The sequence below is a fragment of the Colletotrichum abscissum genome (genome assembly GCF_030869225.1).
Source record: "Colletotrichum abscissum strain IMI 504890 chromosome Unknown Scaffold_13.1, whole genome shotgun sequence".
Lineage (NCBI taxonomy): Eukaryota > Fungi > Ascomycota > Sordariomycetes > Glomerellales > Glomerellaceae > Colletotrichum > Colletotrichum abscissum.
The window spans coordinates 918,687-932,742 of NW_026850021.1; the positions used below are offsets into that span (position 1 = coordinate 918,687).

Here is a 14,056-nt window from a genome sequence, read left to right on the forward strand (position 1 = left end):
AAAAGTATACTTGGCTCCCTGGGTAATCAACATGTTGCACTTTAATTCAGTTCTTCAACACTTGTGGCGCGGAGTGGGTTTTTGGCGGCCACGTTCACGATTCATCCATACTAGCGGAGGATTGTTGAGGGTATGAACGCGCGGCATTGGATCTCTTAAGGTATGCATACAAGGTTGCCGATATTATTCGACAGCCTCACACGCCTCTCATTGCAACTCAAGACCGGAAGAACGGTTTGCCGTGGCAGTGGCTTTTTTACATCTCTCGGCCGATACATAAGATGCGATGTGGGTTACATGAATGTGGACCTCCTCTCCCACCGGCGCCTGAGACACGTTTAGAACGCAGGGTGCTGATCCACAGGGCGGGATGGGATGGCAGAGTTACAATTTCGGGACAAGATCATCGCCTTTTTACAGGATGGGAGAACTTGGCAAGGCATCGGCGTTGGGCCTGGATCGGGGCCGCAGTCTTGGGGTAGTGGTGTGCGGAGGTCAGTCAAGACTCTGAGACCGCCCCTTTGGCTTAGTGTAAGTTCTCAAAACTTTCAGATTCCTTCTGTAAGTTCCTATATGTGTAGGCTCAACAACTCATTGGAAGGGAACAGAACTGCGAGTGTCCCTTGTCCAGTCACAAACGGGAGGCTGGCTAGGGCGAGGGAAATGGGGTTGCTCCACCTGAAGGAATCGCCTTTGACAAAAGCAGAGTCGCTTGCGACATTCTGCAGCAAGCAGGGGTTCTCTGCCTTAGTGTCTCTATTCTTGGGTCGCCTCTTTCACAAATTCAAACTTTATGCCGAACTTCGCCATCAGTCTGCGCTTATGGTGACGAAGATATGGTCATGATGGGCTTCTTACGCTTAGAGAAGTTGTCAAATTTGAGGATATGAGGAGAATGTGTTGCTTAAAAAACAAGTACTACTGTAGTAGGGTTCCGAAGGAGTTCCCTCTATGTATCCTCCGCCGTGTGATTGCCCCAGAAACTCCATGTCCCTGATGTTACACCGCTTTGTGTAAGTATGCCCAAAATGCAAAATTCGTAGTCTCGTAGCCCTAGCACAATTGCTTGCGCCAAAATTCAACCACCTCGTTCAACTCAGGCCGGTTGTTAGGGTCCCTCTCAACACACCGCATGACCTTGTCTTGCCACTCCTTCGGGACGTCCATCGCCATCGCCGTCCATACCGTAGGGTCGGGGGATTGCTCAACCTGCTCGAGCAGCATCCACATCGTCCTGCCCAGACTGAACACCTCCGCCAGCTCTGCGGCCCGGGGGCACGTCGTCTTCCACTCCGGAAGGACGTTCCAGTCCGGAAATCCCCACTTCTGATTTCTCCGCGGCGCGCCGGTGTGGGGGGTATAAATGACCACCGGCTTACCGTTTGCGCCGGTGGAAACGGACGACTCTTCGGCCTCTTGGTCGATGGTTACCTCGGGTGGATGCGTAAACATGGAGAACCCGCTCTGCTCCCAGTCGATGAGTCGGAGGTCGTTGTAGTCGTCGACGAGGATGTTGCCGGGTTTCAGGTCCATGTGGAAGCTCTCGGCGACCTGGTGGGTATGCTGGATCGCGAGGGCCATCTGGTAGCACCACTTGGCCTTGAGACCTAGTGGGAGACGGTGTCCGGCTCTATTGGCGCGCATGACCTGCTCGTCCACCGAGTCTTTGCTCATGACCGGTTGAAGGAAGCCGCAGATGCGGTACTTCTCGTCCCCGTCCTGCACGACGACGAGGACCTTGGGGCAGGGCATGATGTTCGGGTGGGGCGGTAGGGTGCACAAGGTACGGATCTCGTGGAGAAGGGTCTTTTCTTGGTGTTCCTTAAAGTCTTTGCTGTCTCGCTTGTACTGGTCAAAGTCCATCCCCTTGAAGACGAAGGTGCCCTGTGGGGTAAGGCCGGAGGCTTTCTTAGTGACAATCCTTGCTCCCGTCTTGCCGGGGAGGGACCCCAGAATTTCGAGGTCGGCGAAATCCACAAGCTGGAAGTCTGTCGGGCGAGCGGTTTTGCCGAGGCTTGCAATGAACTTGTCGAAAGGTGTGAGTTGGCTGATGTAGTGTTCCCTGATGGGAGAGATCTCGCTTGCGACGGCCATTGTAAGTAATATTGGATACAGTCTATCGAAAAGGTTGAGATTCCTACTCCTAGAAGAGTTCGGCCTGTGAAGTCGAAAAAAAGTCGTTTTTTTTATTTTCCAAAATAGGTTCTCTAATAAGAACGGTGAATGAGTATTGTGATTCACCAAAGAGACGAAGCTGAATAGAACGGTCGAGTTGGGACGGAGGACTACATGTAAACTGGAAGACTTGAGGGTTAATACCTTTGACCCATCATCAACTCTGATTGGGTGTCAACTCGAGCCTGCCACGGTTGTGAGTCCCATCTCAACTGATGGTAGCATTTGCAAGGCTCTCTTTTCTTCTTCCGCTGATTGACAAAGTCCCTGTCGAGAATGGTCAAGGGAGCGAGGCAACTTCGGTGAATGAGGGAAAGGGCCCCGGTAGATGCGATTGGGGGTATCAATTGCATTTGAAAGTCGTTACGGGAGCGCACGGTGAATGTGCTCCGGGACCATTCCAGACCCCTTTTTCCAACTCCTGGTGTGAGACTTGAGAAAGAGAAAGGAATTTTTGAGATATTCTGAAGAAAAGCGATATCACTGCCACTATTCTTTCTGTCACCCCGGCTAACCCAAAGCCCTAGGGTCTAGCTTGGGACATTACCTACATGTATGATGCTTCGTCAACGATGTCTTACCTCGCTCTCGCCCATCCTGGTCATCTGACCGGGCGAGAAGTGAGGCGGGCGTGAGATGATATCACGAACGCCATCATCCACGAGAAAGAGTCGACCGAATCCATGCGCGGGCAGGATGCATGCCACTAGGCGGGTGGTGATTGGTGGCATCCCGCAAAGTGGCAGGGTGCGTGCTTCTTCATCCCTCACATTCGATATCTGACAGGTAAGAAAATCCTCCGTCCGGGAAGGGTACGGCCCTAGCGGGCTGGCGGGAGATCAGATATCACGAAATACCTCGTGTGCCTGTTGGCAGAAAAGAAGACAGACAAGGGGAGAGAAGGAAAAGAAGGGTGTGGCCATCCTTACCCAGGATCCCCCGGCACGCCAGAGCGGCCAGACACCCGCTGTCGAAAATGGGTAAAGGCGTAGGCAATACCATGCAGGCGGCAGATCGAAAGCGCTTTGGATGGTTCCCGGAGGGGCTTAGCCATGCGTGCCATGCTGTTTAAGTCACATCCATCGATGCGTGACGTAAGACACTGGCATGAGACAATAGGGACGCTACAGGTAGGGGGCGCGCGCGCGCTGTGAGTGAGCCTGTACTCCGTACCAAGTAGGTCTTGCAAACTGAGGTGTTCAGGTGAGCGAGGTGAGTCGACTGGCGATCTTGCCGGATGGAGGCCGAGGGCTGAACGTCATTGGGGGGTTGAGGGTCGGACATGGGTTTAGATTTATTGATATGTGCCGCGGGAGCGCTTCGACCGGGGTGAAAACCCATTTTGCCAGTTGATTTGTAGGTATGTATGTACATAGACGAACATGCGGGTTTGTGTTTGCTCGGACGGTGTCTCCGGGCTGGCTGAACACACAACGTTGAGGAGGCGTCCCCCCAATGCCTGTCTTGGCTTACCGGCGGTGGTATGATGAGGCGTATTTCGAGCATGTCATTGAGACAATCGCAGGTGAGATGGGGGATGTGATATGATATGATGGATCATGGGGGGAGGCCGGGGTTGGACTTTGGAGGGGAGGGAAAATGTGAGATGAGAATGGTCCATGTCGGCTCCCAGCCCGTTCCCACAGAAAAAAGGAGGTTATCGGGGCGATCGCCGATGTCCAATCGCTGTGGGGTGTCCTGCCGGATAACTCCATAGATTGACCCCGAACCAACTTGAACCCTCGCCGATCGTCCCATCTAATGTTTGTGAGGTGACAGTCTAGCGGGAGCACCCTCCCTCCAGGCTCGACCGGGGAGAACACCCCTTGCCTTCCGTGAAGTGGAGGTTGGTGCTTACGCTCGGGTTGGCAGTTGATGATGTCTCACAGAGATCCGGCCAGCTGCCAGCCAAACCACATGGGTTACACTGCGCCCTTCCACTGGTAAAGTGACTGCCGAGATCGGGCCGTATGTCTTTCTCGGAAGGTCGCGGTCGAGATGAAGACGGTTGGGCTAGCCATCTACTGCCCTATTGTAAGTGGTCGAGTATAGTAGTATCCCATTCTGGCCCCCCTTTCAAACCACCTTTCAAACTTCAAAGTCACCCTGAACCCCAGACCTTGAGCGAAGAATTTCTTCTTTTTCCCCTATGCCGCCCCGGTAATTCTGTCTGATTTCTGTTCCGAGTCGCACAAAAGAAATCGCCAGAGACAATACAGCTCGGAGAGAATGCACTAGTGCGATACTCGAACATTGTTCCGAAGTCACAGGGTCAAAGCGAAAGCGGGCGCCAAAATCAGACCTGGTCACTAATTTGACAACCAGCGGGGCTTATTCCCGGCTCACTCAAATACTCAACCAGGCCATGTTGGCCTCTAATGTGTTGGTACTTTGGGGACTGGAAATCATATTCGCCTGTTTACAAAGGCTCCAAAGTGTCTTTCGACCTGGCTGTTCTCCCGGTCAAGAAGGATGCATAATCCCTGAAGAGTCAATGCCGCAATGCGTCTTGGCAAGACACAGCTCGTCCCAGTATCACCACAGAGCAAATCAGAATTGATATTGCCTCTAAGTCAAAGGGATCTGTGTGGAATGATATGGCGGCTGGACTACACAGAAAGGGGCAATCATCTCGCCTTAACCTTTCTATAGACTCTCTCTACTGGTTCCGGTATTTTTCCGCCAGCCCTCTGGTTCCAAAGTTGGGAAATCTGATGGACGTATTGACACCCCGTTACACTGAAGCTTTCGTGATTGGAGAGGTATCAAAGGGGTCTTGTTATCATGGCAGAGGCCCGAGAACTCGATTGAAGATCATCATAAAGCAATTACCTGATGCGGATGGGCAAGTACCACTTTGTTGGGGACCCCTGAGAAGGCTCTGGCAGGCATGCACCGATGCTGACCAACTGCACTGTCATAGTCCCAGAGATCTGTCGGCGCCGAGCTTCCAGTCTTCAATGCGTGTGGCTGTCCCTGATGCTCGGTCCTTCGCATCAATAGAGACTAAGTAATGTGGACAGCAAGCACCTCACGACTCGACTTGGCAAAGCGTGCCAAAGTATCAAGAATCGCACGGGAGGGATAGCTCCCTCGTATTCCTAGGGCTAGGTAGCACGTCAATCTTACCTTAATCTGAACTTTTGGGGCAGAGTCTCAGAAACTTGGAAAGCTCGGATGTGACGGGCTGGCCCGCGTTTGCGGTTGACAGCGGGAACCAAAAGCAGCACCCCCTTCTTAACTGGGCTGGAAGGCGATCCGAGATTTTTCGCACGAAATACGTGACTAGCTTACATGACTGGCTTCAAGCTTCGCTACATTTGGGTAGCATTGTAGTATTCACGGATAGAGTTCAGAGTCCGTAAACTACCAAGCCAATTGCTCGTATAGTACTGGAGCAATTTCTATCACTTTCATGCAACCAAATTACGAGTGCTCAAGCCTCAATAACGATTTCATCTCAGGCAAAGTCAGTAAGCTTCTTCAATGAATGTGACCATCAATGGGGCGATTGGTACTTGTTCCATTCTTGATGTAGAAATCTGGAACAAGACCATATATTAAACGACCATATAAAGTTGATAGTAAAACCAAACGACCAATACATGTTCTTACTCCACAGATTTCCATTGTCGACGCTCTAGCTGACATTCATCGGGCACTCGTCAAACGATAAAACCAAGTACTTGACTCAGATTAATTGCCTAGAGTTGAGTATTTGCGATTGTGACTGCCGGCCACGTTAGGCACAAAAAGTCTACCTAGACGTCACGTAAGGTAGTTGCTGGCTTCACATCATGGATACTAGATAGTAACACAAGAGTTGAGTTATCGGAAGGTGGGTGGCAATCCGCTTGTTTCGAAAATGCTAGAAAAGCAACCTCGGGGAAGAGGCTTATGAGTAATGTGATGAACTGCCTGCATACATCTCACTTGAATAGAAGGAGTACATGAATGAGTGTTATCATTACCAACAGCACGTTCGGGTCTCGAGCTCTATCAATCAATCCGAAGATGCCGTTGAGTCAGAAGCCAGTCCTGGAGTGTCGCTCGCCGAAGCCGCCGAAGCCGGATTGATACCCGAACCCGAGGATTCCACAGTTGCCGACGGGATTGTGGGGTCCGGCGCCGAAGGTGGTGTTTTTGAAGAATGTATGTACGGATATAAGATGTGACAACACCGCAGAGGTTACCGCAAGAGGTATTAAGATAGTCTTTGCTTAGCATTTCTTTTTCTTGAGAAGAGCATGCGGGAGTGAGATCTCTTCAGTTTATCTGAAGCACCTAGCCCGGATGTACCTTATGTAGCATTGTCACACTCACACCGAATTCATGGGATGAGATGTGCCTTGCATTGCCCATCGATCCTCTACGATCCTCCAAGACCAATTGCCGGCACTTTCATGTCTGACGGAGAAAAAAAAAGGAGTGGGTGAGTGAACGAGTGGGCAGAATCGGCAAGTTTGGGGAAAAGCCGTGAGAGGCCGGGCGGCATGCCGTGGCCCCGCAGCGAACCCCGGCGCCAGTGCCCACCGCTTGTTCTCCGGTCCAAGTGCAACCTTCCCGAAGAGGAATGCACCTGTGCAAGCTCGTCTTGGCCTTCACTTGGCTTTCATCGCGTCAATTTCTTTTCTTCCACACACACACACACGCGCGCGCAGACAGTCACACATAATAGTACACTGACGCTCGCCATTACCACTATTACAAACGCCAATGACCCCCGCTTCTCCATGTCGTCAATATCCAGACTTAATCACGCCGTCAACCCAACTTTGGCAGGTCCATAATGATCCCCCCGGCTCTCCCCGTTCGAAAACTCCGTTCAATAGACCACTATGAGCACAGCAGCCAGTCAACATGGCCGTCGAGACCAACAGTCGGCAAGAAATCTGGAGAAAGCAGCGGGCCCGACTCGTTGATAACTTGACAACTTTGACCGCGATCCATGTCGCTCTCTTGGCATCCGAGCACAGCATCCAACAATGCCGCCAACGATGGACCATTGCACCGTCACTCGGTGATCTCTCGCCTGCACTGCAGTGGAACACGGCCCACTGCGACGCGCACCTGCATGGCTATCGACGCATGCTTTGGTTCAATGGCACCGCACGGCAAGCTGGTATAAAGTAGCGGTTGCCTCTCCAGGTTCCTACTACGCGGCCTTTCTCGCCTCTGTTGCTCGCCTTGCCCTGCATACCCATTCTTGGATACCAGAGAAATCGGGACACCGGATACTCATCATGGCCCGCCAATTTCTCAAGGTCGTTGCCGCTGCGGCCCTCATCTTCGGCGCATCGGCCATTGAACGCGAACCGCACCAGCCCACCGGAGGCGGCGATCGCATTGTCACTTGGAACGAGACGGTCGCTTCCCCCCGATTTGGCGCCAGCTCGCGATCCGTCAGCTGGCTCTCGGGCGTTGAAGATGGCCGCTTCATCTATCTTTCCAACAATGCACTCGTGATCGAGGATATCGTCACCGGCGCAAACGAGACGTTTGTGCCCGCAGACAAGATCCCTGCCGATTACGCCGAGTACTGGATCCGACCGGATCTGAAAAAGGTCCTCTTTGCCACCAACTACACCAAGCAGTACCGCTACTCGTACTTTGCCGACTACTCCATTCTTGACGTCGAATCTGGCGTTGTTGAGCCGCTCGTGGATGACCAAGCTGGAGACATTCAATATGCCGAGTTTGCGCCCGTGGGAGATGCAATTGTGAGTACTCCTGACCAGCACCACACAATCCAGCTACCCCCGGATGCAGCTAACACTGACCACTAAGGCCTTCGTTCGCGGTAACAACCTCTTCCTGAGCAAGAACGGAACCATTTCCCAAGTAACCAACGACGGCGGACCGGATCTATTCCACGGTGTTCCCGACTGGGTCTACGAAGAAGAAATCTTTGGCAGCAGAAGCACCTTCTGGTTCTCCCCCGATGGAGAGTACATTGCCTACCTCAGCTTCAACGAAACGGGTGTTGAGACCTTCACCATCCCCTACTTCATGGGCGGCGAGAAGATTGCACCCCCGTATCCTGTCGAGTTGGACCTGCGTTACCCCAAGGTCGGCAGCAAGAACCCAACCGTGGCACTAACGCTGCTGGATGTCGAGACTGAGGAGGCCAACCCCGTTGAGATTGATGCATTCCCCGCCGACGACCTAGTTGTTGGTGAGGTCAAGTGGTTGACCGCCAATCATGCCAGCTTCGCCTACCGAGCCTTCAACCGTGTCCAGGACCTGGAGAAGCTCGTCCGCGTCGATGTCGAGGGCTATGCTTCCGAGGTCATTCGAGAGCGCGATGGTTCCGATGGATGGCTGGACAACAACCAGGGCATTGAGTACATTGGTCCCCTGCAGAACGCTACGAGAAACTCCACCGACGCCTACTTCTTGGACCTGTCCGACGAGTCTGGTTGGAACCACATCTACCTCTACTCGGTCAATGGCGGCAGCCCTATTGCTCTGACCAGTGGCGAGTGGGAAGTAACCTCGGTACTCAAGGTCGACACTGAGCGTCATCTCGTCTACTACCTGTCCACTGAGCACCACAGCACCGAGAGGCATCTCTACTCCGTCTCCTACCCTTCCGGCGTCAAGACGGCCCTCGTCGACGACACTGTCGCGGGATATTGGAGCGCCTCGTTCTCGTCCTCGGCCGGATACTACATCCTGTCCTACCAGGGTCCCAACGTCCCCTACCAGGAACTCTACGCCACCAACTCAACCACACCGGTCCGCACCATCACCAGCAACGAGGCTCTCGTCACTCGCCTCCAAGAATACAAGCTCCCCAACATCACCTACTTCGAGCTTGCCCACCCCGACGGCTACACCCTCAACGTGATGCAGCGCCTCCCCGCCAACTTTGACCCATCCAAGAAGTATCCCGCCCTCTTCACCCCCTACGGCGGCCCCGGCGCACAAGAAGTCACAAAGCGCTACCAGTCCATCACCTGGCGCGCCTTCATCGCCTCCGACCCGGAACTCGAGTACATCACCTATACGGTAGACAACCGCGGCACAGGCTACAAAGGCCGCGCCTTCCGCTCCACCGTGGCCGGCCACCTCGGCCGCCTGGAGCCCCTCGACCAGATCTGGGCCGCCGAGCAACTCTCCTCGCAAAACGCCTTTGTCGACGCCGCAAAGATTGGCATCTTTGGCTGGTCGTACGGCGGATACCTCTCCGCCAAGGTTCTCGAAGCCAACTCGGGCGTCTTCTCATCCGGCCTCATCGTCGCGCCCGTCAGCGACTGGCGCTTCTACGACTCGCTGTACACGGAGCGCTACATGAAGACGCTCGATGCCAATGAGGAGGGGTACAACGAGACGGCCGTCCGCAATCCCGAGGGGTTCAAGAATCTGGCGGGCGAGTTTACCATCCTCCACGGCACGGGCGACGATAACGTGCACTACCAGAACGCTGCAGCGCTCATCGATCTGCTCGTCGGTGCCGGGGTGCCCGTGTCCAAGATGAAATGGCTGAGCTTCACGGATAGCGACCACAGTATCGCGTACAACGGTGCCAATATTTGGTTGTACAAGTATCTGACGGAGGCGCTGTTCAGGGAGAAGAGACGGTCTGGAGACCCGCTGGTTCACCAGTGGAGTAAGAAGAGCTTGCCCGAGACATTTGACTTTGAGAGATCTTAGGGGCGTGGTTTCGTCTTCGATGTAGATATTGTAGTATCCTTTTCGAGAAGAATTAATGTGTCATACCTGTCCAGATTAGTCTGTACCGTGTGCAAACGCAATACTGTTCCCTCTGGCTCATTAAACGCCGGCCAGTGATTGAAGGTGCAGGCGGTTATTATGTTGTCAAATAAAAACAGGATACCAACTAGAGGGACGAGAATAAAAAGTCCTGGAGTTCTGATCTAGTCTGATCTCATGTACGACAAGAGCAGTACAACATGCTCTCGGTGTGGTCTGTCATAGATTTAGAGTGTATTCGCACCACTTTTTAAACTACTTCACTTACGTGATGGTGCGTTTTACGGAATTGAAGGCGCAAAGTCAAAGAGTTGAGTAATCTGAAAATACGAAAGAAACCACTACTCGGAGCTTGCGCTTGCTTTCAAGGTTACTCGTCTTGCTCTGGCAAACATGAGTTACCGAAGCGCTTCCTCTCTGAGCTCTCGGAAAGCAACAATGTCTTTGCAAATCGAGCCTTAATCTTGTCATAGCCCTCAACCCATGGCGACAGATATAGGCCATTGTTGTATTTAAATAAGTCACGATTGTAAGTAGCATGGGTTTGAACGAACTTGGCATCGAAAAAGAAGGAGGCTTGCTGTGATTATAGACGTTCTCAGAGCTCCGCAAGGCGAGTGAAGGCAACGGCCCCACCTTTCCACCCTCACCTGCCACGCTCGGTGAGGCCAAATTCCGGCTCGGAAAAACACCAGCTTCCAGCTACCTGTCTCCCCCAGAGCCCGCCTTCACTTTTCATCATCCACCACCCAAACCGCCCTGGCCCGCGATCGCGACAAGCTACTCCCCTCCACCCATCTCGACCTAAATCCCCACGACAGCTCGCCCTCGACTCTCCCAAACAACCACAATCATGACGTCCACAATTGGCATTCCCATCAAGCTCCTCAACGAGGCACAGGTGCCTACAACCTCGCCCCCTCATAAAGACCACGCCAGAAAGCTAACCATTCGCGCGCGCAGGGCCACATCGTCACCCTCGAAATCACATCAGGTCAAACCTACCGCGGCAAGCTCCTCGAAGGTACCCCCTCCCTCCACCCTGCCATCCCCTAACTCAGTCACAGAGAGCAGCCCGCTAACATCTCACCTCTCCCCAACAGCCGAAGACAACATGAACGTCCAGCTCAAAGACATCACCGTCACCGCCCGCGACGGCCGCGTCTCCCACCTCGACCAGGTCTACATCCGCGGCTCCCACGTCCGCTTCTTCATCGTCCCAGACATGCTGCGCAACGCGCCCATGTTCCGCTCCCGCAACGTCCGCGGCCGCGGTGTCGGTATGGCGCGTGGTCGCGCGACCGTGAGCAGGGCGAGGGCCAGCGGGCGCGGAGGACGCTAGGATCGGAATCCGCATTCGCAGGATGCCTCTTCGACTCGGCCTTGAAGAAACATAGACCGCCCGCGATATGGACTTTTGCGCGTGGGAGAGAGAGTGGAAGAGAGCAAGAAGACACCAAAGGGGAAGACTTTCGAGACGAGGCACAGCGCGCATTTTTCCTTTCATGACGGACGCTACTCTTCCGTCTTTTGAAGAGCCGGAGGAAAGGTCGGGTGAGGGGACTTTGGATTCTCACTCCAGGGGAACCCGGAGGCTGTTCAGCATCGTACTTCGGGGACAAAAAAGTTCCAGGCGTTTTAAAGGGGTTTTGAATGTTTCACGGGGGAAAGTCCCCGAGTATTGCAAAGGCGGATACCAGCCGAGGGAGGGCAAGGGAATCATATGAAACAGTGCGAGGCACGATACTTGAGGCCTGATTTCTCCCCGAGGAGAACAATACCCGGGCAGTCTGAGGATGTCACTGGTCGGCCAGCATGGGGGAAATGACGGTCGCTAGGGTAGGCCTCACTCTTTCTATAATCTTGAAGAGCCAGCCGTCATCCAACCCTCAGCTGACACAGAAAGCTAGGTGTCACAGCCAAAGATACCGCAGCAATAGAATGCAAACGCCCCTCTCGGCGCCCAATTTCTCGTGTCTTTTTGTCTGGTATCGGAACTTCGTGCGTGCATGTGCATGTCTATCATGGACATTGTGTTTATACATTATACAGATGATGATACAAACGTCGTGACATGCAATCCCCTCCCTCTTGCTCATATCACTTCTACTTCAACCGCTCAAGCGCATCCTCGGCCTTCTCAACAAGCTCCTTGGCCCTGCGAAGCTCCTCCGCGCCCTCAACAGCAGCCCCTTCCCTTGACCCATCAAGCGTATCCGCAACGCTCTGCTCGACACCCCGTACCGCCTTGCGCCCTTCCTCCCGCACCTCGCCCTCCCAGTACGTCCGCGCCGTCTCCCACTTGGTCTGCAACCTGCGCAGGCTCCACATCACGCCCAGCGCCGCGACGGCGCCGGCCTCGTAGATGGAGGAAGCGTACTGCGATACGTAAAGCAGACCCGCAAGCGCCGTCGTCAGGGCCGAGGTGCTCGAGGCCTGGAGGACGAGCTTCTGCGCGAGGGCCTGTAGTGCGGGAACGGTTTCTTCGTGGAGGTAGCGGCGCGTGAAGGCGATGTGCGTCGGCCATTTGGGCTTCTGCGTCACGGCCTTGGCGACGGTGCTGCTCTCGGGCAGGGATTTCTGAAGTTCGGATGTCGGCTGCGCGTACACCGGTGGTTCAGTGGTGGTCGAAGCGACGCCGGACTCGGCGATGCGGCCGGCTAGGTACACCAGCTCCCTCTCTGCGCCGGGGAGGAAGCGCTGGCTGAGCATGTCGGTCGTGAGGACGCCCACGTCGTCGACTCGCCAGAAGAGCTTCCACCAGCCCAGCTTGCGCCATCTCGTGCCCGCGAACGCGAGGTCGAGCTGCTGCTGGAGCTCCTCGTGCGCGAACTGGGACCACTGCGCCAGTCTCTCGTTCATGACGGTTAGCCCGGATGACGCGGCCTCCGTGGACAGGCGTCCTGAAAGTAAGCGCGATTCCTCGGCTTCAATCTCTGCGAGGGCGTTGCGGAGTAGTGAGGCGACCAGGAGACGAACTGCGGGCTTGGTAGCCGGGCCCTCGTCCGTCTGCACGCCTGTCTTGAGCCATTGAATAAGGACAGGCACATTACTCTTGTACCATGCCCTCTCATACTCCATAGCATTGGCAATATTCTGGCGAATAAGATCAAGTCCCTCGCTGCCCACCGACACATCAATCGGCTGGAACGTGACGCCCGCCTCCTTCTCCACAGAATACTCTGGCAAGTTGACAGCACCAAAGACGGTATCACGATGCTCGGCCAACGGCAGAGCCGCAACTGAAGCAGCGCCCATAACGCCCCCAGAAACAACCAAAGCCTTGTGCACTGGCGTCGTAATAGGCGTGTACCGCCCCGTGTTGGACGGGATATCCACCGTCGGCACAAGAACAGCCTCCTCAACATCCTGCACCGCCTTCTCGCCCGGTCCCGGGACAGAACTAAAGGGGTTCACCTCCATAAGCAAAAGCTCAATCCCGTGTCCATTCAACGCAGGCGACGACACATCGAGCTCGTGCAGCAGATTCGTCTTTGATATCGTCACGCGCGGCGCGGCCTCCGCGGCGTTATGCTCCTGCCCGATGCGCACCACGAGCGGGTGCGACGGGTCATGCTGCGCTAATTCCCTTTCCCACTCCGCCTCGTCGCCCAGGGGATCCGCGAGAAGTAATCGGAGAAGGTCCTTTGCCGCCTTGCCCTGCTCCGCGCTGCCGTTGGCGAGGGAGAGGATTGCGATGCGGATCGACTCCTGGCCTGGATCCTGGCGCAGACCCTGGAGCGCGAGCTGTAGGCGGGAAAGGTTCACATGGTTGACGGCATGTTTTTGGAGCTCTAGTAGGGTGTCGATGAGTTCTTGCCTCGGGTTCTCGGGTGCGATGGTCTCTTGTGGCGGTAGTGATGCTGTCGACTCGGTGGACTGGAAGCGGCGTTGTCTCAATGCCTTTCTTGCTTGATTGCGGCTGTTGGTGGTGGCATTGGTTCTCGTCGTAGGTCGCGAGGGTGCGGAAAGCGAGCAGAACAGGCATACTGCGCGCGAAGGGATCGCGGTGTTCTGCTTTGCGGCCGTCAGGGAAGAGGCGGCGCGGCCTGCGATTGGCCTCAATGGGATTCGTGGAGGCATCGTAGAGGGGCTGCAAGAGAGGAGGGGAGTGTGTGTCCCGTCTCTTGCTTTCCTGGGTACGACGGAACGAAAGGAGTGAACC

At 54.7% G+C, this 14,056-nt stretch overlaps 5 protein-coding genes across 5 annotated transcripts; 3 read left to right on the forward strand and 2 right to left on the reverse strand.

Moving 5' to 3' along the window:
- Nucleotides 1–1,053: 1,053 nt before the first annotated feature.
- CABS01_06480 (phosphotransferase enzyme family protein) lies at nucleotides 1,054–2,094 on the reverse strand (the record flags this gene model as incomplete). The annotated part of the gene is made up of 1 exon (XM_060539846.1): nucleotides 1,054–2,094. One exon carries the CDS (start codon nucleotides 2,092–2,094, stop codon nucleotides 1,054–1,056), a length of 1,041 nt encoding a protein of 346 aa, XP_060404383.1.
- A 2,678-nt stretch (nucleotides 2,095–4,772) lies between these two features.
- Nucleotides 4,773–5,189, forward strand: CABS01_06481 (uncharacterized protein; the record flags this gene model as incomplete). The annotated part of the gene is made up of 1 exon (XM_060539847.1): nucleotides 4,773–5,189. The coding sequence occupies one exon, from the start codon at nucleotides 4,773–4,775 to the stop codon at nucleotides 5,187–5,189; it is 417 nt and encodes a 138-aa protein (XP_060404384.1).
- Nucleotides 5,190–7,418: 2,229 nt separating this feature from the next.
- On the forward strand, nucleotides 7,419–9,831 carry CABS01_06482 (uncharacterized protein; the record flags this gene model as incomplete). The annotated part of the gene is made up of 2 exons (XM_060539848.1): nucleotides 7,419–7,895; nucleotides 7,963–9,831. The coding sequence occupies 2 exons, from the start codon at nucleotides 7,419–7,421 to the stop codon at nucleotides 9,829–9,831; spliced, it is 2,346 nt and encodes a 781-aa protein (XP_060404385.1).
- A 913-nt stretch (nucleotides 9,832–10,744) lies between these two features.
- CABS01_06483 (LSM domain-containing protein) lies at nucleotides 10,745–11,233 on the forward strand (the record flags this gene model as incomplete). The annotated part of the gene is made up of 3 exons (XM_060539849.1): nucleotides 10,745–10,792; nucleotides 10,855–10,915; nucleotides 10,995–11,233. 3 exons carry the CDS (start codon nucleotides 10,745–10,747, stop codon nucleotides 11,231–11,233), a joined length of 348 nt encoding a protein of 115 aa, XP_060404386.1.
- A 764-nt stretch (nucleotides 11,234–11,997) lies between these two features.
- CABS01_06484 (uncharacterized protein) lies at nucleotides 11,998–13,974 on the reverse strand (the record flags this gene model as incomplete). Its single annotated transcript, XM_060539850.1, has 1 exon — nucleotides 11,998–13,974. The coding sequence occupies one exon, from the start codon at nucleotides 13,972–13,974 to the stop codon at nucleotides 11,998–12,000; it is 1,977 nt and encodes a 658-aa protein (XP_060404387.1).
- Between the last annotated feature and the right edge of the window lie 82 nt (nucleotides 13,975–14,056).